We start from the raw sequence: 27887 nt of genomic DNA on the forward strand, positions 1-27887 counted from the left end.
CTCACTTCTATCGATCTAAACAGCTAATAAATCAACAATTCAAAGGCGGCTTAAGACATAATAAACAAATATGTACCGTTTTGGTCGATCACTTTTTACCATTTTTTCGCTAGAGACATCATTTCATCAGTGTAAGTCGAACTTTCGAAATTTCTAGAACGCAAGCGAGCAAGCCATTGATGTACTACACGAACTGATACAGCATCATCTCCGTAAACTTCACAAATTTCGTTGGTGACTTGCGTGGCATTCTTCTTTTTTATATAAAACTTTCAAAAAGTAGCGAATTTATTTTCACTAATTTTTGAACAGCTGTAACTTTTTTATATACGACTGCAACGACATCTATTGACAAAATACGAAAAAACTTTTTCGACTATCCAATATTAGACGCCTAAATCAAAACGACTTGACTATAAAAACGCAGTGGTGCCCACCTAATTGGATTAATATGCTGTTTTCATAGCCAGCTGAAGGGATCGTCGGAAAACTGTAAAATATTTACATATGTATATAACTGATCAGCGTAACGAGATGTGTCGATTCATCTGCTTCCCTCTGGCTGTAGTCATGGGAACTAAAATTTGACCACCTTTTCAAAGACGAAGCAGTCGGAGTCGTCGATATGGTACTAATATAGCATATACTTAGCTGTCATAGACACAAACAATTTTTTTAAATCCGTTTATGCTATAACAAATGTCCTCGTGGAGGTTATTATAACTTTAATTCAACCGCAGTTAGCTTTTTTTCTTGTTTTTTTTTTTAATAGTATTTGTGTTCTTTGGTAATAAAAAATAAATGTGTTGTCATCACGTGATTGAGACTTAAATTTATTTAAATAAGTTTTCTGACTCCTTTGCTTGCCACTATGGTAATGCCAGTAAAGTGCATTCTACACTAAAAAGTATATATGTGTATGTGTGTATATGCTTTGAGCGTCTTAACCTCATTTCTATGTTATGCAATTTGCTTATTCAACAATTAGGTTAAATTTTTTATGCGCAGTACATACTTGTATGTATATGTCTCTTACTGCCTGCTAATTTCGGCATAAATACTTAATGCACAACAACAAAATTGAAATCAATTGTTCTAGCGCATTTAAGTACATAAGTGAGTCGCAATAATTGAAATAAAGATGTGCAAGCAACTGACCGCCAGACGGCAGGTAGCGGTACTTAAACTGTGCTTAAAATTTTTGCTTCGATTTTTTTCAAAGTCAAGTATCGTTTGTCATTAATGAGACATCAAACCGGTGAACATGTGTTCCTGCTAATATATATGTATAATGTATGTACGGCATTCGAAAGTAATTATAGCCGTAAATAATTGAAGAGAATAAATATTTACAAACTACATACGTTGGAACAAAAATCTACTCAGAGCAACCGCGCTTGTGCTATAAAAACGCAACGCTACAGACAAAGGCACTCACGCTTGCGATAAAGTATAAGCTGCCGCTTATGCACGGCCAGCGAACGGTTACTAAACATATCTGTTGTTTTTAACAATGAAATAGAATCGGTTTAAATGTGTATCTTTTTACTACACAAACAAACAAACAGACAGACGAACACTATCGCACACTTATCGCGGCGCATCGCCCGTCGAGATCGGAATTTAGCTGCCACTGGTGCCACCGGCGACTCTGCTGCCACCCCAGGCTTTGAGCGCTGCCACCAGCGCCACCCCCTACCAACACTAACATCCACACACACACACATTTCTATACAAACGCGCGCGCCTACAATAGCCACATCTCTCACAAGGGGCCATCTAACGCGCCGCCTGTCGCTGCGCGGTGGCCGGCGGATCATCAAATCAGTCAACGGCAGCGTCAAATTTCGCACAAACGCGCCAGTTGAATAACACACGACTAAATTGCTCAAACATTCCCCGGCAGTTGGGCGAAGCGAACACACACGCCAGCCAGCTCAAATAAGCATACAATAAATAGACTGCGCGCAAAAGTTTCCAACGAAAAGGAAGTGATACTCCTCGAGCGCTTAGGGTGCAGTTGCAAGCGCGTACACCGAGAATTTGTGCGAAAATTCGCGAATTAAAAGAAAATCGAAAACAGCTCGCGCGTAAGTGTGAAACGCGTGTGAAACGTGAACGGAAGTTTTGCGCAAATTTAATATTTTTGCCGTTTTAACTAGCGCGTTTGTTGTTGTTGTATTCTCCACATCAATACAGCTTGTGTGAATTTGTTATAAGACACGCGCGAAACTTTCAGCTCGAGCGACAAGCGCATTGAACTGATAAACCGACATTTTCGCCGTACATCCTGAGCGCAGATCCTTGCCAAGCTGCGTGTGTGTGCGTTTGCCGCTTTTAATGCTGCTACTTAGCACAACCATCTCATATTGAGCTGACAATTTCGTGGCAAAGCTGTGCGCAAATAAATTCCTTCACGTGCATTTACTAGTGCTACACACACCCACACACACATTTATATAAAGACAGCAACACCGCAATCCGTCGACGACGCGCTCAAATAAGTTCAGCGCCCCTGCTTGTGACGTGCTGCCCCACTGCTACGCAGTGCAATTGCCTGGATTCAAATTCTTTTGTTGCTGCTGCTTTTGGTGTACATCCGCTGTGACAAGATGCATTCGCCTGGCACCAAAGTGACTGGATTCATTGTCCTGATGATTGTGCAAATAATTTTACTTGCACTCTTCTGGCTGTTCGTGCGTTATGGCGATGAAGCTTTGCCCCTCGCTGAAGGCGAAGAATTAGGCGAACCTCACGTTTCCAAATATCCGCGTGAGTATCTTGACAAAGTGTATTTTCTCAATGGAATTTAGCCTAGTTGTAAGTGTGCTGTAAGTGAAAGGCGTTAACAAAGCCTGCAGTAAGTGAAGTTAAGAGTGAAGAAAGTATTTGCCAACAGAGAGTAAAGATAAATATTTATTTTTAGTTTTGGTATGAACGTGTTCACATGCCTTACCTTTTATTTGCTTTTATTGCCACAAGTAAAGCACTTTCGTAACGATCTTCATCTGGCGAGGTTAAGGTGTCGAATGTAATGCCGCTGCATATAATAGTCTAATAGCAAGTGTCACTAATAAAAGGTTCATAAAAGGTTATTATTGGTTTTCTCAAACTCTTCCCAACAACTCTCATATCATTTCTTTCAACTTGAGAAATTTGAAGCGTATTAGTATTTTTTCCAGTTACAGTGCTGTCAAAGTGCACTTTCAATCTTTGGAAGAAAATGAAATAAATTCTTACTTGGCTGAGTTTTATGCCAAAATAATAAAAGCAAAACGAATATCTATGGATATTTACTCTTTCTAGAAGAAATTTCATTTAATAAAATTTTTAATTTACATCTTACTTGTTAAGTGACCTCTATCAGAGCTTGAGAGTTTGCACCGGGCGATATGCTCTTTTAGAAAAAAACCATGGGTCTTGAATCCGCTAAAAATTTTTGAATTTTCCTATTTCCGCATGGTATATAGTAGAATAAAATAATTGTTTATATAAAATTCTTCTTTCTTCTGCCTTACTGAAGATGGTGTTTTTTCTCAGCTTGGGTATGTGGGTTGGGAGAAGTAGCTGGAGAAAATGCGCAGTGGGTTATTCTCGGAGGGCCCGAAGGTGGAAGGGAAGTTGAAGGTGGAGTTTTCTGTAAGAAAATCTTAGTCAATATTACCTTTAAGCAGTTTTTCAAGAATTAGTGGCTGCTATTAAGGTCGCAGTGAACTAACTGCTATGAAGTGAAGCCTCTTTCTTGGAGGTGAGCATTCACTCCTGCAGCAGGTCTGTAATACTCACGCTAAGCTCGCTAACTGTATGCCAGTCAAGGAGTGCCTGTCCTCACCAGGAGTAGCATCAAACTATTTCATCATCAGACACCTTTGAGTGCCGGTGGTCATAGAGAAATCGCTTAACCTAACCTATATTGCTTTTTATGAAAGTAATGAACAGTTTATGAGGTTTTTATAAAAAATATTTTAGTATCAATTTTTATGTTGTAATTTATAATACTTGTGCAGATCGATAACAGTTTTACTCGGTTCTCGAAAACCCCGCCATAGAAAACCAACATTCATTGATTTAGTTTCGGCACACAAAAAAATCACGAGTCAGAAGACTTAACAATTGACATTTCTTCATGGAATTGTAAATTACAGACAGTAAATTAGTGTTAAGTCGAAAATTCACAGCAGTTGAAAGTAGTGGCTGCTTATCATGTATGTAGTATATGTACGTATCTCGCTTAGTAGTGGCGCGCTGTAGAAATCAGAAACTATGATTCTTTTTCAGAGATAAAACTACTTGGCATGAAATAATTTATAAGAGCTGATAGTAATAAAATCTATAGCTCAATATTTCAGATATCATATACGTTTCTCAGCGCGTACTTGTATGAAATTAGTAACTATGTTAACAAGAAATATTTTATAAGAAAATTTCTCACCAGCAAAGAGGAGATAAGTAAAGTAAACGGATATTGTAATAGTAAATTATGTTTTTAAGCTAAATAAATCGAGAAATATAAATAAAATTTGTTTATTCCAACAAAGCCTGTCGGTTTACATTTTATTTCACCAACTTAAAAATTGTAAGTCACGAGGTTCTGAGCAAATATGCTAATAGCGTGTTAATCTTCTATTAACAGTTCAAAAGTATTTGCATATCTATCAGCAAAATACATGGCTACTAACGGCATAATACGAAAATCTATTAGCTTTCTTCGTCGTAAAGTGATTTTTAGCAATTTGCAATATAAACATTAACATTACATATGTAAGTAGTGTATGTGTGTGGGTGCCATAAACAACTGAGCGCTTATCACAACGGTGCGAACATTTCTCCAGCCGTCAAAGCAACAAAGCTTCAACTACAAAAAATTTGATAAATGTACGTACATTCGCAAGTGCATTTATGTATTTGTGAATGTGTGTGTGCATGTACATGCATGTAATTTAGACACTTGTACGTATCATTCGCGCCCTTAGGCTGAAAAACTTTGACGTTTCCCATATGTTGGGATACAAGTTGTCAATCAAAATTTCTGCGCAATAAAATGATACAATCAAAATAAAAACAGCAACAAAAACAATGCTGGTGGGAATCACAGTTTTGCATACTTACCGAAAACACAGTTATATACATAGTTATATACACACACGGCGCAGCATTTGCAACACTTTAATTGCTGATTGTATCGCTGGGCGCTGTCTATAAAAATGAAAAATTGATGTGGCTACGATTTGATGCTGAAATTTGAATTGCTTTTTAATAGCTATTTAGCTTAACAGATACTTGCTATAAGTTTTGTGAATGTTATATGAAAACTGGAAATATATGGCGTACAAATACAGGTACAATATTCAGATTATTATATTGAGTTACTCATACGCCATGCGGGACACAAAAGCAAGCCAAGAGCTAAACTTGGTTTTTAATATTTTTAGAAATACCTTGTTGATATTGTACTGTGATCAAATTGAATTTTTAATTTGTACTTCGCGTGTTTTTCAAATTGGGAATATTTTTTTCTGTAAGTTGGTAGTACTGTTTGTGCATCTATGCTGAATTTCACGTCAAAATATTCATTAGTATTTGAGATACGCATTGTTTTGTGAGGCTCTAGCGTGAATTCTTCGATTTTTACTATGTCTGAATTTATTGAACTAAGAAGCGCGATAATGCGCCATCTCACGCTGCATTGGTTATATAAAAGCTGAATCAAAGAAGGCTCTGATGGCCAACACGACGGAGGATTTTTCCACGTGCTATGATGATTGGAAAATTCGTTGGCATAAGTGTAATGCGGCGGGAGGGAATTACTTTGAAGGAGATGAAATGGACAAAATTCACCTTTCAATTTGATCACAGTAGTGCACATGTAAATAAATTTCAATTACTCATACATAGTGATAACGATGCTTTCTGTCCACTAATATTACCCAGGATCGGCTGCCGACTTATTGAAAACATTTTGTAATGAATTAAAAGGTCTTAAAATTAAAATAGGTCACGAACACCGACGGCACTAAAATCCAGAAGATATTGCCCATACAATGACTTCTGATCGAAAAAAAATAAAAAAAATACATAATGACATCGCATAAAAAAAAACTGATATTTTTAAAGATATGCTTCGTACATATTGTATATACCGAAATATGAAATAAAAATAAATTTTTGTCTTGTGGGTATCAAAAATGACTTGCATTTTAAAGTACTGTTCGAACCAGAAAGACTTCACTGAAAGAAAAGAAATAAGAAATAAAAGAAATGATATATTTTTCAGCAAAAAATAAAATATTAGTTATTTATGGAGCAATCCTAGAAATGCAAGAAAATATGTTTGTAAAAATTAGATTTCACAATTGTTCAACGCACACATATAAACAAGAATTAATTTTTGCAGCTTTTGTGCGTCAAGCCTATTAAAGTCTCCATAATGTTGTATTAACGCGAAAACAATGGCTAAGCCAATTGAACAGTAGACAGGGTTTTATGGTTGCAAATGAGTAGTTTAGGCTGAGGCATAAGTTTAACTGTCATCACAGTTATGTGCTAATAACATACCAGCAAGAACATCGAATGAGGTTTTCTCTTTTCATTTTAAGCAGAAAAACTTTCGGTATTCGTCTAAATAACATGATAGTTTCCTTCCAAAACTCTGATCTTTCATGACCAAAGGATTTTTCTTCGAAACTTGTTGTTATAGTAAAGTTCGATCTCAAAACTAGAGAGCAATTCACCGCATAGGCGGTCTTTGAATAGGTAATAAACATACACTAATAAACTCCCTAGCGGGTTAAAATACAAGTATTTATATATTTGCCTAAACACACCAGCAAACACACATACATACCATACTCTTGTAAGCCTTGCAGATATGTGTGTGTGCATGTGCGCTTGCAGGGAGTTTATGGTTTATTTACAGTAAATTATTGAGAGCTTCGCGCACACATTTAGCAAAGCCACCAACGCAAAAGCGAGTACCTTGGATTTCTCACACTCCCACAGATGAGCCAGATAAGCCCCGCCATTAATCTTAATACAATTGGCTTTTGGCAGTGCAATTGCAACAGCCTAATTGAAGCAATTAGATGAAATTAATATGCATGGCATAAATACATACATACACACACTAATACTGACATGCATTCACACTTACATATATACTATATGGACACACACGAATATGCGTATTTGCATACACAATATGTATGTATGTACGACTTGTGTGCGAAAGAACTTTTTTACTTAAAAGCGGACTTATGGCGATTATTATAAATACATATAAATAAACATGTAAATATGTATATGTATGCGTGTGTGCAAGTTGTTGCATGTTTATCTGCATGGCTTCAACATCAATTATAAAGCGATAAATTCGCTTAATAGACTGATGACAGAGTGAGAATGAGTGGCTCTGTGCCATTTTTAATTACTCTAACAAAGCCATTAATTGGATTTGACTCTACAGCCCTGTCTATAACATACATACGTACATGTACGTCTATAAATTTATTATAATTATGCTCAATTATCATGTATGCAGTTCCAAACTATGTATGTACATACATACATATATCTATGTGGGATCATGCGATTATTTGTGATTAATTAAGCACAAAAACAAAGCAAAAAACATAAAAAATATAATGTATTTTAAACATACGTACTTTAAATATTTTTGGAGAAATTTAAGTATATTCCATTTACTATGCAAAACTCTCTTACAGCTAAAATGTTTAAAATCTTTGTAAATATTTTTTACTTAAACTACATTATTTTTCTTTCTTATAGATTTCCAAGATGTTCAGGTAATGATCTACATTGGCTTCGGCTTCCTGATGACCTTCCTACGCAAGTATGGCTACAGCGCTACTGGTTACACGCTATTTTTGGCCGCACTGGTCGTACAGTGGTCAATTTTGGTCAAGGGATTCTTTCATATGGAAGACGGAAAAATAAGGTAAAAATACAAATAAATATGTCACACGATATTAGAATTTACTTAATAAATAATTTAGAAAAAATATTTTAAAAAGCTTTAGCAAACAACAATTTTTAACAAGAAAAAAAATCAAATAGAAATTTATAATAGTAGGTACAAAAACAAATATCAATAATTATTTTTGATCTCATAAAAAAATAATTAAATAATCCCGAAAATGAAATTATCTAAAGCATTGGTTACTAAATATGCAAAAGCTGTAATTGTCGGATTTTCCGTGCTCGACTATAAATAGTATATACTGGAAATTTTTCCCAGGATACAGCGACTTCTGGATTAGTATACTCGTATAAATAATACATAATTAGGAATTTTAAGTATAATATATTTCCAAAAACGAAATGAATGCTACCGTTTGAGGAGAGTATATATTAGCTCTTTCCGTACACAATGAAAAAGAGTATGATAACTCGAATCGTTATTCCTGCTTCGATGAGCTACAAGCGATGGAACACTTCTACTTTCTCTAAGCAATATTGACTTTGCTCCGCTCACCCAGGGTTTTCCAAAATTTGAAAATTAGATGCATGAAATAGCAGTGTTGGGCGAGGACTTAGTCATTACCTGGTACTGGGGCCTTACATCAAATATATTTATACCCTCTAGACGTGAATGTAGAAAAGGTTTTGTATAATAACACAAAATAAATAAAAGTTCTGAATATATCAGCTCACTGGCTCCACAATGTGTCGTGGACACTAAAATGTTGCCATCATTCCTAAAAAAAACCTAAAAATTAATTGATTTTAATTGCGGACTTAAAAAAGTTTCTTGTTTATCGTAAAAGCTGTCACATCAATTAAGCTTTTATTTAAACCAACCGCAGGGAAAATCTCAAACGCAACAGAAACAGTTTGAGATAATTATGATTGGAAAAGAAAATAACGGCATTATAACAAAGTTCAGAACAAAAGTAATTCAGCGTTGGCAGTGACCCTGCGGCTAGTTTAATAAAGAAAATAACACGAAAGAGAAATTTGCTGGAAATCTTGAGATAACATAAGCTCGGACCGTAAAAAGTGAGCTTAGCAAGCTTGACAAAGACCACCAACGAGCGTTAAGTGAAGAAAAACAAATCCTGTTATTGCGCTGAATTTGAACAGTAAATTAGAGAAGAGCAAAAACTGCTGCAGACACTGCATTTATTACCGCAAAGATGTTCTTCCACACACACACACGAACATACAAGGAGCTCTATGGATGCAGCGTTTATTGTAAAACATAAGATTCATGCACCAACACATGCATAGCTGATAAGCAAAAGTGCAGACGCAAGAGAGAAAAGAATTATGTTCCCTAAGACGAATCATTTAAGCGCGCCAACAATAAAAGAAATTGCATTTTTTGCGTCAACACACAAAGCGGTCTTTGCTCTCCATTCACTGCGCCGTGCAATCTGTTGAATCTGCCACAACAGCTTGTGGCGAAAACAGGTGCATGCTTAGTTGTTGTTGTTGTAGCTCAGTTGTGCAGGTGTCTGACGAGCACTTTGCCGCTGCATATCTACTTATTTTTATAAAATGCATCGTCTATCAAAGCATTCCGCGTCAGCGCCGCCGCAGGCTTATAGCGACATGGTTACCATGGCCTCTCATCTCTCAACTATCACATTAATTTACTTGTACTACTCTGCTCCACTCTCCACTCGCAACAAAAAATGCCTGCAGCCTGAAAAGCTCAGCGCAGACATGAAATATGTTTTCTTTAAAGATGATTATGTTTTATACCCTAAAATCGATTAATATTGCCAGTTCTAATAGACTGGGGTTGGTAACATGAATTTGGCAATACAATCAGTTAATCTTGATAAATGAGAAAGATTTTGAGGCAAATTTGCATATTTTTCATACAGCTCATTGTGAAATTAATCTAAAATTGTGATAATCTCTCTGAATTTTGAGATATGAGAAACTCATAAGCTTAATCTTCTCTGGCAACCGAAGTAAAAGATGTCATTCCTTGATTACGTCGACGACATCGAAGAGTACGCGTCCAGACAACGGACACAAATAACTTCAAAATCTTCCACCCACTTCCAGTGAATAGCGTACTTGGAGTTAAATCAGAAGCAGAGTTTGAGTTTCGCCAAGGATCTAGAGTGAACCTTGCGGAACTTCATTCGGGATGCTGTAGAAGCGTAAACTCCTACTTATCCAAAATTGACGCCGACATACCAAAATTACAAATATTCTGTGAGCAATGAATCTTCGAACCACCTTTTTTGGTCCAACCTCATCCAAACAGCACGTTTCTTTGGCCCAGCGTTAGATGACTTCGTTGACAACTTGATATATTTTGCACCAGAGATGCAATTTTTTTTTCAAACTTTTTACTTTATATTTTCCTAAATCTCTCATTTTTCTTTATGTTAGAACTTCGCACAAATAATTAATATTTTATAAGGTAAGATGTCACTAAACTTGTTAGTCTTTAGAAACCCTATAATACTGTTTAGCGTTCTTTTTGTACTCGCTTACCAAAACTACTCCTAGAGGCAAAGATAGACCAAAGAGGGTGCAGAAAAGAATTTGAACACTATTATAATGTTTATTTACTTAAATAAAGATAACTCATATATTACTCTTATCATATCAGAGAGTAGAAACTGTCAAATAACTTTCTAACTGCTTCTTTGTATATCCGTGTTAGACATCCGATATCTGAATAGACTAAACTTTTGATATCTCTCAAAGCTACCATCGAGACCTTAAAGAACTTTTTAATCTCATTATTAAATACACTTTTAAATATTTTTTTCTTTGACAGCTTAATTCTGGAAAACATTGTGGATGCAGATATCGCCGCCGCTGTTCCCCTGATTAGTATGGGTGCTTTATTGGGTCGTACAACACCGATTCAACTCTTGTTTATGGCCATAGTCGAAATAGTTTTATTTGCCGCTAATGAATATGTGGCTTTGAACATTTTCAGCGTAAGTTAAATTTTTTGAAAATTTAATTTTAACCTTTTCTAAAACCACTCTCTTTCATTAACAACAAAAGGAAAAAGAAAAACAAAACACGCATTAATTATTGCCATATTGCTTAATCTGCAACACCTTAAATTCAGTCTTTCTCGGTAGACGCTATATGTACATAGAAACAAAAACCTTTACGCAGAGTATGTGTTTTAAATCCGCTTAACTAAACACCCTAGAAGTAGCACTGAAGTATATTCATATTATATAATACAAAATTGCGCGTAAAAAGTAGAAGCACCCCAGCAAGAAATTAGGTGAATATGAGTTGACATGGAGATTGTCGTTCAAATCAGGAAGCTTAACGCAGACATTTATTGATTCAAAAGATTATTCCAGTGATAAGAATTTCAACTAACCGACAAATAGCAGCCAAATCTAACCTACAAACTGATAAATAGTTCCTTAATACTTGTATGTCTGCGTTTCAAGATTTAAATGTCTATTTCCATGCAGACGATATTCTATCGTAAACTACTCACATCTAAATTAAACCATAAAAAGACAAAAAAAATAACTTCGGTTTCGATAAAACTTAATTTTTTTGGTGGGTCAGTTTGTACGGTTGCTCCGTACTACTACATATCATATTTTTAACCTTTAAATCTTCAATTCTGTAACCTTACATCATAAGCTCTACAATGGTTTAGAAAAAAATACTGTGTTGATTTGGCTTTTCTTGACAAAAATTAGTTCTAAAATATGGCAATACTTTTTAACTTCAACTTAGTTAGTATCTTTACCAAATAGTCAAAATAATTACGAACGGATATATAGCAGCCTTTTGATCCAATTCTCTTGAAAACTTCTAGAAAAAGTAAAAAAAAAAATGATTTTGAATTTAACTATGACCAATACGCTCTTTAGTTCTTAACCCCTTTATAATCAAAACATTAGGTTTTTATAAGGAAATAGCGTACTGTTTCAAAAAGTCAGTCAGTAGGTGTTCAATTTCCTGCTGGGTAACTAAATGCTTGTAATTGCGTGCACCTAAGGGGTACAAAAACATTTCCGTATTTTTTTCTCACGTAGTATATGTATGTAGAGCCAGAGCATGGTTCGTTGAAACTCAACTAAAGCCCTCCTCAAAAGCTTTTTGCTGCACAAAGCTGACGAACAGCTGCTACTTACAAAAAGAAACTGCAACTTTTTATTCATTTTTCCTATTATGCAGCTGCCTTTGCTCAGTGTTTGTAAGGATTTTTCGTTGCTTTTGTTGGTATTTTATTTTTTTTTGCAAAACTGTAGCTATACCTTATAATTTTATTTTCATTCATTGCTTGCTTCCGTTTACACCCGCAGGCCTGTGATGTTGGTGGTTCAATAACGGTGCACGCCTTTGGCGCATACTTCGGTCTGGCTGTGAGTCTAATGTTGCGCCCCAGCAAGGAACAGAACGAGGCTGGCAAATACGAAGGAGCCAATTACACGTCGGACATCTTTGCCATGATCGGCACATTGTTCCTGTATGTGTATTGGCCGAGCTTTAATTCGGTGTTGGCCGACGGCAACGCCCGGGAGCGTGCCATACTCAACACGTATTTATCATTAGCAGCGGCAACAGGTAAGCACGTACCACACACACTCTCGCACACTTACACGCACATACACAGAATCATACGCACCCTCGCACAAAAGCACCTGGAACTGTAAGCGGCCTACGAACAATGCAATGCAAGCAGGCAACAAGGATCATGAACACAAACAGGAACAATGGCAGGAGTACTTGTGTTCACACTTACGCTTGAGCGCATTAAAGCAAAGTTAATGCTGCTTGCCTACACACAGGCGCACATGCATACTTACATATTCGTACATACACACTTGTATAATTTGAACGGATGCGTACGGGGGCTTTAAGCTTGAATACATAAATTTACAGTTAGAATTATAGCATTTGTAGGAAAACACCTGTCGTTGAACGATACTAAAGCTTGCAGGCGTAGATTCTGCAATACACTCAAGCATCATATTAGCCTAATACACTTGCAATTTGATCAGGCAACATGTGTTTGCTTTGAGGCATTATCAGTTCCTTTGCGAACTTATGATGGATTTATTTGTACAGTTACATGTACAAATGTCTATATGAATTTATAGATATCTACAGATTTGTAAACTATAAATAATATTTCGATAGTTATGGATCAGGATAACGATATGAGCTCAATTCTGAGTTACCGTCCACGCAAGCGATAATTTGAATAGAAATTGAGTTATTATAATGAAACTTGGTGCTTAGCACCTAAGGGGGTTGGTATTTGCAGATTGGCGGAATCTGACTATTGTCTCGCCCAAAAAAGGCTGATTGTAAAAGGACAAAGTGCCATAAGCAAACCACAAAATATGATGCAAAACTGTAATTTGGTAGAGAGAATCGCAGTTAAGAGCTTAAAAGTGGGCGTGGCCCATCTTCTAATAGGTTTAATGTGCATATCTCATAAGCAACTAAAGCTATTTTAACGTGGTCAAACCTCGGAGAGATTAAATTTTGCACTCTGGGTGGTATTAAAATGCTTTTTTTCCAAATGTTGAGCCACACATTTTCACATTGTTGTTTTTCAATATGTCTAGAGAGATCCTTTTTAATAAGAACACCAAAAATACTGCCATTTACCGAAATTTAATAACCCACACCGGTAAATAAGCCCATAATTACTTTGAAAAGTGTCAACTCACACAAATATACATATGTATATGTGTTGCTGGAGTTGTTGGACTTTTATACAACTATACATATTTACAGTCATAGAAATGTTTGCCGTTAGGTGGCTGTAATAGCACTTGTTGGCTATTTGAGGTAGACGAATTTATACGCTTGCGTTGCGCCGTTGATCACGCGACAAAATTTTGTATTCCACTCACGAGCTAATTAAATGTCAAACACTAGCCTTAACACATTTGGAAATTATTTTAAACACGTTCAAAAGGCACCTATGGACTCCTACATCCAACGGCAGCAATAAATATAAGTACTACAGCAACGCGCACGCATACACGCGCAAGTCGCACGGATGGCATATTTCAGGACGGACTTTATTGCGTATTTTGTCGAACAAAGTTGCTCGTAGTCACCTAATAACTAAACTTGTATAAACGCCAACAACAACAAGAAGAGCGTGGCGACGAGCGGAAGGCAAAAAGTAGAAAGCACACAGAGCGACAACAACAACAATATGTCTCAGTCATAGCGAGCAAACTAGAGAAGGAAGTAGAAATTGTGTTGCCAGAAGCAGGTTAACAGCAGCAGTTTGCAGAAAATTGCTGTAGGTAGCCTTGCGGATAAGGTGGCAACACAGTTTTCAATGAAAATTAGCCGTCGCAAGCGTAGGCGACACTAACAGCACATAAAATATGGCAAATATGAAATTAAATGTATACGCAATAACGGTGGAAACCAGAAACTGTTACAAGAACTTCATGGGAATATTGATGAATATTCAAAATGTAGCTGGTAGACAGACAGAAAGTGATGTTTAAAGCAAGAATTTGTATACGAGTATACCTTTTTCGACTCAATTTAAAAATTGCAAAAATAATTTCGACTACATATATATAATGATCTGATTTAAATCGCCAAACTAACGAAATACAACACTAGTTAGTAACTAATTAATAAAGTAATTTATACAAGACAAGAGGTGCAGCTACTGTGCAGGAGAAAGAGGTTAGGACAGTTCAATTTATTTCCCAAGTAATATGAAAAAGGGCTTTTTAATAGCGGTTCCACGACATGTAATGCAAACTTTTCTTTATAGGATGTTCCAAACTCTACCCGTTTATTCAACTTCTTACTTTCCTTTACATTCCTAGGCAGCTCTTGAAAGATTGGGGTCTTGGAAATAGATGAAAATATAATTAAAATTCGGGAGTAATCTTTTCCTGAAATAGGTTGAATAGTACCAATACTTCTCTTAGCTCCCATAAACCAAATACAATGATTTATAAACTTCCAGGTGATTTTGTACCGCATATATCGGTCAACTTGTGAGTTATCTTCGTGAAAATGCTTAAAATAGATAGAATTGAGCGAAGACTTGACCTATCCCCGGCTGAATTTACTCCACATCACTGGTGATGGTATGTGAAGTATCTTAATTAATCTCAGGGAACATTTTATTAGTATGTAGTAGTTGCAAAAATTAAAAAAAAAAAATCTGTTAAAAATTATATCAAAACCAAAAATATAAAAATTAAAAAAATAAAGTATTATAATAGATAAGTACAGGTTAGGATCTAAGAACTAGGCACAAGTTTGTCTCTGCATCAACAAACTTTTAAGTAGATCCCATAACAACAAACAAACAATATGTGAGGTATTTACTTAACAACAAATTACATATACTTGTCCGCATATTAAAACGCCCACACACATTCACACTGATAACATTTCCTATTAACCCGTACTAGTTGTTATTTTTGTTGTAGTTTTAATTTTGTTTTCGGCCATTCACTTGAGCCCTTGCGCTGGTGTAATTAAAGTTAGGCCAAGTTCGGTTGTATTGGGCATTAGGGCAGTATTACCATGCAAGCCAGCCGACATGTTGTACACCATGTAGCACTTGTGTTATGCCCGAACCCAAGACAATAATGCAACTGTGCGGCTGCCATTGAATGAGGCTGCTATATCCACAATATCTATGTTTGCTTGCCAGCGCAGCTGTTGCACTATTTATAAAGCGCATAACTATGACCACGCACACACACACAAATATGTACATATATAGGAGGGTGTTGTTGTTTTTGCTGCCATTTTGTAGCGCAAAAACATTTTATGGTCCAAATGACACCGGCGGCGGTGTTAATTTAAACTGTTTACTGTTACTCATACGCCCGGGTGCCCATGCGCAGCGTACTAAACGCCGAAACACACACGCAAAAGCTAGGCAAATGCAAATATATGTGCAGTAATATGAATACAAATGTATACGTTGCAACAACCTCTCACTTTGGTGAGCAGGTGGTTCGAGAATATTGTAAACATTTGTAGTACCTATTTGAAAAAATCTTATTTAATTGATTTTTAAGCTAAAATGTTGCACAAAAATGCCAACACAGTCACTGCCTCTATACAGTATTTGTTCTTGTAGTTGCTGTTGTCATTGTAGTTGTAGCAGTATACAATTTCTAAGCTGGGTGTTAGAGCAACAAGCTTTTCGTAACTGCACGACTCTGCCATTTTGTGCTTAACGGTACAACACACACGGTAATGCTGCAACATAATGTGCCATAATTTTTTGGTAACACCAAAACAACAACCATAATTACACACTGCACACGAGCAGCCACCACATAAACTTATAGTTAATAGTGCTAACAACCAGCCAGCAGACAAGCAACCTATAGCACCAAAGTCGAACTCACCAAAAATTTGCAATGATATGACATTGACAACAGTCCTGTTGGTGCAGCACCTACATATGTACATATATATATACATACTTATATGTTTTGGTATTCATTATGCAAGTATTTACTCGTACATTACTATGCATGTAATTCGGGTTGTTACGTTGTTAGAGTAACAGCACTTCGGTAAATGGCTGAACTTCTGCCTGGCACCCCATGTGTTACACATCAGCGCTGATTGTTTTTGTGCATTTACGCTTGCGGTGCGATAACTTTTATGACCATCTGTATAAGCCGGTGCTCTAGTAGCAAAAACAAGCAACAACACGTTGCTAATGCGTTGTGGTGAAATTGAAATCACGGCATTTTCGTATATGCCTATGTGTTTGCTTTCAATTATTTGAGGTTATGGCGTCGGGATTTTGTTCATAATAATAGCATTTTGCGTTCGCTAGCCACTCCACATGAGTCAACCCATATCTTCGCGTCAAATTGCGGGGTTTTGATTTCTAAGTGGTAATGGCTGCCAAACTAACTAACTAGAAGATAGAAAACTACTGAAACTTTGTCAAATTCAAGCTAGTGCAAAGCAAAAAATTAATTCTCAGCCCTAGCAGAAACCTTTCTCAAAAGAGTGACATAATTTGTACTAAATCTCACAAATGTCTCATTAGACATTATTTCGGTTAACCTGAAGCTCTTCGAGAGCTATCCAGAAAAAGAGACGACAAATTCTTGGTTCAAATTTAGGGCTGTTCCCAACGTACCTTTCCAGATTTCGTAATTTCATTGAATTCTTACTATACTCGTACGAAGATCTTTATGGTAGTACAAATAGAAAACAAATTGTTCCCCACATAACTACCTTTTGTTGAGCTTGTTCTAGAGGCTCAAATATAGTTGAATATCCATGCAACTACCATGGTATAAGCTTCATATTATTACATTTTGTTGTGCGACATCTATTTTAACTGAATTTGTATATATTATATATACAAAACATATACATATATATATATATAATATTATATATTTGTTCGTAGTTAAAAAACTAACATTTACATTTGAATAGTATGAAATACGAGTATACATATTTGTGTAGCATTGCGTGTTGCTCAGTAACAATAAATCATAATGTCATCATTACCCGCTTTAAGCTGATGGCTTCGTGTGACAGTGATAACAGCGGTCTATTCATGTACCTCGAAGCTTAACTACGACAATTGTACGCATCTACTTATATACATATGTATGCAGCAAGCAGTGAACAATGAATGCAAATGTTACCGAGGATTACAGTTAAATATAATAATTATAGTAACACAAAATTTGGTGCGTTTGCCTACGACAGGTGTTGGGCCGAATTGTAGTAGTCATTTTTGGTAATGTGGAACAATTTCAGTGCCAAGTAGCTTCTATGTGTGGATGTTTCTCACGAAGGGTTTTACGAAAATACATTAAAACTCTATAAACAGTGTGCATCACTTGTTTTGTGCTTCATATGAGATTGAAAAGATTTAAACTAGAATCTAGAATAGAACCTTATATGAATCACTTGTCAAGAGCTTCATGAAGACTTACAAATCCATTAGAGATAATGTTATGCTACGAGGCGATAGATCAATGCAACTTCTTTTAGAAACTACTTTTCGTTAAAATATTTCCTGATATGCCAAATGTGATCTCACCTTAATGGAACACGATCAGCAAATCAAAATTAAATTTAAAGATTTTACTTTGTATATAGTGTAATAGCATGAACCGATATAGTCTCTAATTGGCAAGGTGACCTTATCTTAGCCTTTAGTGAATGCAAGAAGAAATCTCAATTTTGAACTGGCGTCACCACAATACCTAAATGATCAGTGAAGTGGAAAGAATAATTTATTGAAAAGCGATGTGTACCGATTTTACGTTGCTTGGCACTATTAGTACGTAAACATATTTTAGAAATGTAAAACCATACATCAAGCAATTTTCGGACTACTAACGAGCTTAAGGCAAGGTCATCTGATCAAATATGTCTAGGATGTTAAAGAAGCAGAGCTTGGAGACCATCGTGTTGATATCAGAGTTCTCAGCACATTTTAATGTTTTGGGTACGAAGCGTGTCAGTGCTAGAGTCGCACCAGAAGATCTAAATGTTATGCAAAATCGTCGTCGAGTAAAGATCATGAAAGAAATACTTGACAAAGTACTTGAGGACCCTATATTTATCAGACTTTATGAAACTGCCAAACAATCTAGCGAATGGCGCTTCTTAGAGAACCGAAACTGAAGAAATTATTGGAGATGCATGATCTAATGCTACTAACATACGTTATGCAGAAAAGACACGGGAACAATGTAAATTTGGAAAGCTGTAAAATAAAAACTTTTATTATTAACTTTTAAGTCTACTGAGACATTTTTACATGATAAAAGCACAATCAAACTAGGAAACGAGCTCAAAATCTTTGGTTCAACAGTCAGCAAGCAGTCCACATAACTTCAGTGTCCGAATAAATATTCATACTTAGTGTGTGCATGTATTGGTTTAATACAGATATTTGTCCTTTTTCAGCCAGGCCATCAATATGTATGTATGTATGTGCAGCAGATCGGGTACGCATACATCAATTTCGTATATTTGTATTTGTGTACACTTTGCATGTATTTGTGAGCATATTTTTGCGCTATTCATACATTTTAGCATGCCGTTATAATACCAATACCAATGCGTCTTTGTTTTGTCTCTTTGCAGTTACAACATTCATAGTATCGGCACTTGTTAGTCACGAGAACAAATTGGATATGGTGCATGTACAGAATTCAACACTGGCTGGTGGCGTTGCCATCGGCACTGTTTGTAATTTGCTAGTCGGTGCACATGGCGCTATATTAATTGGCATCATTGCCGGTTGCATTTCGGTGTTGGGTTATAGCTACCTCTCGGTAAGTTCGCAATTCTCCCCTACAACACACTGGTTACACTTCACTTTTGTCATGCTACAATTTCATATGTGTTACTATGTACATATTATTTGGTTGTTTTTGTGCTCGACCTGCTTTTAAGCTCGCTTTGTTGCAAGTGCCTGCTGGTTATTGGGAAATTTTGGTTTTTTTCGCATGTTGCAACACAAAAACAAAGCTATGCATTAGCGCATATGACGCAGGCCGAAACGCGTGAGTGAGTGCGTGTGTGCGTGTGGCGCATTTATACCGCTGCTAATTAGTGAATATGGAATTCTGACCTAAGCCTTGTAGAGTATTCGGCATTCCACGCCCGCAACACATTTCATTACGCTGTGCAACCAGCCGTGCAATTAGGTGCGCATACATCGGCTCAGCTGTTACAAATTTCACCACACAAATTTCACTTACATTTTGAAATGTTCAATAATTATCGTCCATTTTGTAGGCATTCTGTGGATTATTGAATTGTGTTCAAAATAAATGCATTGGTTTTGGGCGCATTTGCGAAAGGCTCCTAGGAAAGCTGTTCACGCTCCATATGCGCTGGTGTGAGTGACAGTTATGATTCGATTGAGATTGGAAATTATTTTCGATCATTGAAATAAAAACCAATCCACATGTGGATTGTGCCAAATGATCTGTAATTTATGAAAGCTCAAATAAATTTCGTGGCCGGATATCAATTTAGCCAAGCGAGATGAAGCTAGAAATCGCTCACAAAGCTTTGGTGGAATGGTACAAGATACTCATGATGTACACAGCAATGAAGCAATATAATGCCGTTAACAAATAAAAACGTTTCCATGCAAGAACTTGACTTCTAGACGTCAGTTTGTATGGCGGCTATATGCTATAATCGTCCGATCTGAACAACATTTTCGGAGGTTGTAACGATAATACATGTCGTGAAGATATTTCGTCACAAGAGTTTTCCATTCAAAGACTTGATTTCGATCGATTAGTTTGAATGACATTCCACACAAAGACTAGAGGTTATTCGAACAGCTTTTATGTCATTTATATGTTTTACTGGTACAATATAAACGATTCCTACAAATGAGCAGCTTTTTGAGGAGAAAAACGATGTTTGAAAAATTTTTAGATCAATATCTCAGACTATGGTTCTGGCGAGTGAATATGCAGACATACGGACATGGCTAAATCGACTCAGCTCTACGGACTTCTAACAATTTCACAACATCGAATTGAAATTGAGTTGAAATTAGAATGCAACTCGACGGGTTGTCCTGGATGTAAATTTTGTTGTGTGTATTGATAAAATAGCAATCAGTTGATGATCAGAAAAAATACAAACTGAAAAACATACGTATCCAAATTAAAGTCTTAATATGCTAAATTTATTTAGCGGTGTGAAAAGGCTATATGGTAAATTTAATATAAGCAGTTTTTGTACTCCGAAACATCATTTTGGCGTAAATGTCAATAAAATTAGGTTTTCAAAAAGTTCTATAATTTTACAGTAACGATTTTCATTAAGCTTCGCATATTTGTAACTAATTTCATTAGGGCGCTGGTATAGATGCAAAATTTCTTTAGTTTCGACTGTTGGTAAGAGTTTTTCTAAAAACGAGTTCCACCACAAATTCTAACTAATATCAAATAACATTTTTCTAATAGTAATCACCACTTGCTAGACAATAGTAAATCATAAAGTATTTTTCTATGATAATAAAGCTTCCGATTATTTAAATAAAAACTTATTCGGCAGTTCTACCGAAGTTGATTAAAGCCTATTCATCGTTTTAGTAACTACAACTTTCAAAGACTTGTCTGAAATTCTCAGAATATTTGGATTAAAGGCACAAAACCATTAATTAAATGGGCTTCAGCTAAAAAAGCTCTCATAAAAGACATAGTTTTTGACTTCATTAAATCAATCGACATCCCCACCAAAGAGAACCATCTTAGCTTTTGAGCTTTTGTGCAAAAGACAAATACATAACTTGTAATAAAAAATGCAATAAATTATCGGCAGTTTATAAAGAGGATTTTGAAGCAGCTACGTCTCTCTGTCGCAAATAACAAGCGGTCTCTTTGATATAACGAATAACCTTAGTACTCATAACACAATGGAGCGAAATGAAAATTTTGTTGTTGGAGTTTTGGTCAGTAATTGCCGAGCCAAGACTCCACAAAAAATTAACAAACAAAACCCAACCGATAAAAGCTAATTGTGTACCAATTATTCATACATATACATATATATATAACAGCAAGTGCATTTGAAGCAACTCGTAAAGCCATTAGCGACTAATGAATAGAGGAGTGTTGCTCATACGCTCTGTACGACCAACCAAATTTATATACAGACATCAGTGAGTTCCTGCGTTTGTGTTCTACATACAAACTTTTCAAATTTAATGATAAATGTATGTATAAAAGCGGGCCACAATGTGCATATGTGTGTGTAAATGAGTGTACACAACTACATCTAAGTGTTTTATAAAGCATATATCAAAAAGGCTGAACATTTTCTGAATTACAAAAACTGATAATTTCTGTTTTTTATTGTTTGTGAAGCTCTTCATGGTAAATGTAGCAAAAATGTCCATAAATAGGAGTATATGCTGCACATGCTTTCATACGAGTATCTATACATTTGTGTGTTGATATGCCTGGATTACGTACCGGTTATGGCTATACAACAACAATTACACCAAATATTACATATATTGAACATACATTCGGGTCGAGCTTGTTGATACTGTTGTGACGCACATTCAATTGTACCCTTGATATTTCTTGTACGGCCCACTGCTACAACACGTTTGTGCTGTTATTGTTGTTATTAGCTTGAGCAATATTCATTATGATATTAGTAGTTGCCTTGTTTTTCCGCCAGCATGCTGTTGTTTTTATTGTTTACCCCCAGCCACTAGTTTCTGTGTATGAGTGAGTAGCTACACGCTATAACAACTACAAGTGCAAACATACAAGCAAATATTTACAACTAGCTGCCTTATGGCCAACAAAAAAGGTCAAACATTGGACACAGCTCCGTTAGTTGGCCAGCACGCTTAACAATCTCTTTCCGAAACTTTATTATACACAAATTTTACTAATGGCAATTTCGGTTTACGGTCCAATAAAGGAAAATTTTAATTAAAATATTTGGCCTAAGCGCATAATAATGGGAGTCATTGCTTTTAACACACTGTGTCGAGAGTACACTCGTAACTGCAAGTGTTGTGCGAGAAATATTTCATTATTTTTACTTGGGCAATAAATCGCATATTTTCAGCAAAAACCACAAACCAACACACACAGGCACGCGTCCTTTATTGCAAGGCATATCAATAAAATATTTGTTTGTGGTGTAAAATAGTTTGTTGTTAATTTGTCGACGTTGTTTTTAAGGGTTCGAATTGGTGCAGGCAATGGGCAAATTAAACTATTTCTCCATAAGCTCAAGAAATAAATAAAGTAAGATATTTTAAGAGAGTAGGGAGGGATCTTTTGTATTTTGTGCTTAAAGTTGTTTGAAATTTGAGAAAGAGTGCCCGCAGGGCAAGTGAAATTATTTGCTAATATTTATGTTCTCCTTAAGCGAGGTATCAAAAGCTAGTTAAATACTAAGAAATAATATCCAATTAATTCTAATTTGGGTCTAAAAGGGACGGCAGTAGTAAAAGTTAAAGGTTGTAAAACATAATACTGAAATGAAATTAAGCAAAAAAGTATTATTTTCATATTTATTAGAAATCTGGTTACTCATAAGATGCAAAAACCAAGTAAGGAAGGGCAAGGTTTGGGTGCAACTGAACATTTTATACTCTTACAACCTGATATTCGTTATGTGAAGCCTAGGTCAAGTTTTCGTTCAATTTCAGCCATTTTATCCACGAAAATACACGTATAACACGCTATCTCATAATAGAATAAAACCAGTCTAATTACATATATTCTAAAGGTGTGAGCGAATTCTTACTTACCCCACGAATAGATCATTGTGAAAATTTTAATTCGCCCTGGAACGATTGGTGGATTAGTTTTTATGACAGCTTGTTCTTGCCAGAGATACATGTATTCGGAGGTTTGTCGTTGTATTAGAAGCTTCAAGTAATTTTAAAGGAATTTATTGCTTACAGTAACGTAAAATATTCTTCTCGACCAAAAATGGAATGAAATCGCGATCATTTTCGTGCGATTATTTTTTAAAACTTTCGACGTGGATAAGCTCAACAAGAGTGCATATTAACTTAATTCAATTTTTGACGATGAAGCTCGTGTCGATTGGTCGAGAAAAATGTTAACAAAAAACGATAGTGGTGCTTCGAAACATGTCGATGAAATCGCAACAGGTGGTGAATCGTGAATTTATGCGTATGGGCCCGTAAGTAAACAGACGTTTCACGATGAGCCGAATCCAACAAAAGTTGCTTGAAGCAGTTCCAAGCAAATGATTACCTGTTTTGTGTAAAACCTGGACATGTCGCAACCATACCACTGGATGAACGCAGAATAGTAAAGTTGTCTTTCATGAAATCCGGAGAACCAACGGCTGAAGACGATGCCAGCTCTCACACATCGACTGAAACAACTGAATTTTTGAGCACTGAAAAAATTGATTTAATGAGTCATTCTCCGTATAGTCCAGACTCGGTACCGAATGACTTCTTTTTATTCCCGTACGTAAAAAATAAACTAAGAAGTCAACGTTTTTCGACAACTTAAGAGGTGATTGGTGCGTTAAAAAGGCGTGTTTTGGAGATACCTCAATCAGACTGAAAAAAGTGCTAAAAGCATAGGTTTAAACGCATGTAAAAGTACATAGATCTTAATGAAGAATATTTTGAAAAACAAAAACACGATTTTTAATTATTAACATTTCTTTTTGTTTTCAAATCCCAAAATATGTAAAGTAACCTCTGTACACATATAGCATATCGGCTGAAAATAAGCCGTTCATATTATGTTGTAAAAGCAAAGTAATTTTATTTCATTCATATCACAGACTCCAAATTATGTAGCGAATTATACAAATATACATATACTATATTAAAAAATTTCTTATTTTACAAAATTGAGACCTAAATTTAAATTTCTAACGAATATCCTCTCAAACACATCAAAAAACTTTGCAGAAATTGCACTTTCCATTATTTGAAAAAATTCAGCAACTTTCTTACTTAATTAGTTAATTGCATTTTAGATATAAAAATTAATTAAAATGCTGCATCAATTTGCTATAAATTCTACAGAGTTGCATGTTGACGTACGTCTGTGTACGTCCTCTGCCAACGCATTGCCTTTAATTACAGAGAAAAATCAAAAGTGCCCTTGACAAGTTTCAACCACGATATGCAGCAGCGAACGATTGGAACTCACACTCTCGCACACATGAGTATATATGTGCAACCGTTAAATTTGAGTATATAAGTAAAAGTCATTATTTTATAACAAAATTTATTAAATTTAATTCAAAATGCAAATTAGTCACTGAAGAGTACTTAGGTTGTGCAACCGCCAGTGACAAGCGAGAGCACGCCCACACCCACATCCACCCCCCTTTCAAAAAGTGCGCATACTTATTTGCCCTGCTGTTGAGGCTGACGACAAACGACGTAGCATATTATTGAGCCATTAAAGGCCATCAAAACAAGCAACGCCACCGACAAACCGACAGACACCCAGCAAAGAGATAGGCAGGCAGTGCAGCCACAATATGCCAGAGGAGCGAGTAATTATGGTGTTGGATGCAGACAAACACACCCACAGCAGTACTTGCAAATATGCCCTCAACAAAGCACATTAGTATTTTCGTCAACACTTCGCTTCGCTGTAATGTAAAATGCTCAATTTTCAATTTAGTTGCATGAGGTCGATTGCCGCATTAAAGGCGAGGGTTGCCATTCCCAGCGAATTGCAATATTGAATTACTGCAATGACATCGCTTGCAAAGGGTGTGCAGGCAATATGAATAAATTTAATGTAGCTATGCAAACATACAACGGCGCAGCACTCAAGCGCAGAGCAAACGTCCCTCTCTACCGTCCTCACGCACCGCTCCCTGGTGCGACTGTGGTTGTGCAGAGGTGACCGCGGCGCTTTGAGTGCCACAAGTAGTTTTTGAACAATTTTGAAAGCAATTTTTCCCCACTCGCGCCGTTGTAATATTTATTTTTTTTCAAATATTGTGCACATTTTTTATATTTAGCATAATGGTCGAGTGTGCCTTTTGAAGTGTCGGAGGCAATTGCTCTTAAGTAGCACTTTTTTTCCTTTTCATTAAATTTTTCATTAATTTAAATAATTCGAAACTAATTGCGCTGATTTAGCTAATTAAGTGCCTTTCAAATTGCAAACATAATTTAGTTGTTTAATACTCAATGTTTGTGGAATTTTTGAGTTCAGAGCGAAATTAGAATTTATTAATTATCATATGAACTGATGATATTTATTATTTGGTCTCTGTTAACGCTGTATATTAAATAAATGAAAAGAACTTTTGGGTATGAACTTGGTTAGTATAAAAGGTATTATTATCCATATGAATATGTGTATATTAAAGGGGTTATATCTTCGAATATTTAATTAATTGAGTTTTATTTCAATTGTATTTTTACAGCCCCGCATCACCGCTGTACTGGGCATACACGACACTTGCGGCGTTCACAATTTACATGGCATGCCAGCCGTCCTCTCAGCGATCGCCTCAGCTATCTTTGCCTGTTTGGTCACAAAGGAAAAATACAAGTCCGAATTGATTCAAATCTTCCCAGCTATGGCTGCAGCACCGGAGAATAGCAACTCAACAATTATCCTTGGTGTAAGTATGTAATGCAGATCTGTAGTAAAAAAATAATCCCTTCAAATACAAAAAGCGTCTTACAAGAACTTGCTTTCGATCTTTCATTGCACTGTCTTCGACAATAATCCTTGCCAAATAAAGTTAATATATTTCGTCGTACAAACACTTTACTCTAAAATCTAAACAAAATTTTTAAGCCCCTGGGTAGTGAATATGTGCTAATGGTTGACTTTTGACAGCGTTTTTTTCTAATAACGGTGCATATTTGTGTTTAGAATGAATAAAATCGGGAGAAAACTTGCTCTAGACTCTATATAACTAACAAGTCTGAGGTAACGGATGGTATTCCTCTTGTTTTAATCATTGCAAGTTACAAAAGTATGAAATGTTCGGACCCGAACTTAGCCCATTCTCACTTATTTCATTTTGAATTTTTTTACCTTATTGAAATTTTCGTTCATTTTTGTCATAACTATTTTCCAAATTCCGCCAAAAAAGATACTTGAAAATTGTTAATATGTTTCAAGAGAATGTTCACCCTCATAGTCAGCAGTACAGCCGAAAGGATAAAGATATAACAGAATTCGGAAATTGGAGATAAATACTTGTATGTCTTAGGTTCTTCATCTCCTATGATAGACTGTAGCTGATAGTGATCTTTGTTTCTGCGAGTGTCCAAAAGAAGTTAGAAACCTTCATGACCTGAAATAATAATATAATTAAAGATTTTAGTAAACAAATGTGTATCTCTTGTTTGCAGGGTTATGAACGTACAGCAACCGCTCAAGCTGGTTTTCAACTTTGCGCCATTGCCGTAACCTTACTGGTGGCCATTGTCGGTGGCATCATAACAGGTACTTGAAGAAAGCGTCTTAAGCATACTGTGATATTCATGCTATTCTTCTCTCTTCTAGGTGCTATCCTTAAATACACGGGCATGCGCAAATTGCAGAAGGACGAACATCATCAGGACGAGCTACACTGGGAGGTGCCAGATCACAAAGAAGACTAGTAAAGCCCCAAATCATAAATAAATTATGTTACATTTCCATTTTTTACATGGAAAATTTAGAACACTTCATTTGTAGCGTCTTAAGTTTTTTTTTTTTTAATAATATTATAGCAGCCAAAGTGCTGTTACTTTGTGGAGTCCCAACACAACGTAATTGTAATCATATAAGTATAATTCATTTGAATTATTTTAGTTGTTGTTTGTTAGATTATTGTTGTCATCACTGTTTAGTTTAGTTTATGTAGAGCAACGTCGAATACTATGTTTTATGCCACACTTAATAAACACGAGCAATTTCGAAGCAAATATTAAATGCATTTTGTTTTGCTACTTGAAAGTAATTGCCTCGGTAATTACAAATATTTATATATTTTGTTTTCTTATTTCGTCTCATTAGCGAAAACTTTTAATCAACATAATGCTCACATGCCTTTATAAATATTTATATTCACAAGTGTGTGTGTGTGTTACGACATTGTCGCTGCACTTTTCAAGAGTTTCTCCACCATCTATGCATGTTCTTACAATTTTTCTTGTTTTTTTTTGAATTTTTTAATTTCCTCTCTTACTTTTCACTCACTGCCGCGATGCCTTGTGCCAATTCGCCATAATTTTCGTCGAATTTGTATAAAGTTTCGACAAACTTTCACGCCTTTTGGACGCCGGCAGAGTGTCAGCAGTACGTTGGCGCCCAATTATGTTGCGCCACTGGAATGTCATTGTGCCCGAGAATAATTTCTACTACCGCGGTGTTTACAAATGAAGACTTCGCTTGCACATAGCGAAATACATACTATACATACATATATAGATAGATATATACTAC

The 27887-nt window shown here is 35.9% G+C and overlaps 1 protein-coding gene across 1 annotated transcript; it reads left to right on the forward strand.

The window, feature by feature from the left end:
* The first annotated feature begins 1437 nt into the window (after positions 1–1437).
* LOC105232706 (ammonium transporter Rh type B) lies at positions 1438–27374 on the forward strand. Its single transcript, XM_011214488.4, has 8 exons — positions 1438–2772; positions 7786–7954; positions 10763–10928; positions 12276–12537; positions 19066–19256; positions 25867–26067; positions 26810–26903; positions 26964–27374. The coding sequence occupies exons 1-8, from the start codon at positions 2613–2615 to the stop codon at positions 27059–27061; spliced, it is 1341 nt and encodes a 446-aa protein (XP_011212790.2). The 5' UTR covers positions 1438–2612; the 3' UTR covers positions 27062–27374.
* Positions 27375–27887: the final 513 nt, after the last annotated feature.

The sequence above is a fragment of the Bactrocera dorsalis genome, chromosome 5 (genome assembly GCF_023373825.1).
Source record: "Bactrocera dorsalis isolate Fly_Bdor chromosome 5, ASM2337382v1, whole genome shotgun sequence".
Classification (NCBI taxonomy): domain Eukaryota; kingdom Metazoa; phylum Arthropoda; class Insecta; order Diptera; family Tephritidae; genus Bactrocera; species Bactrocera dorsalis.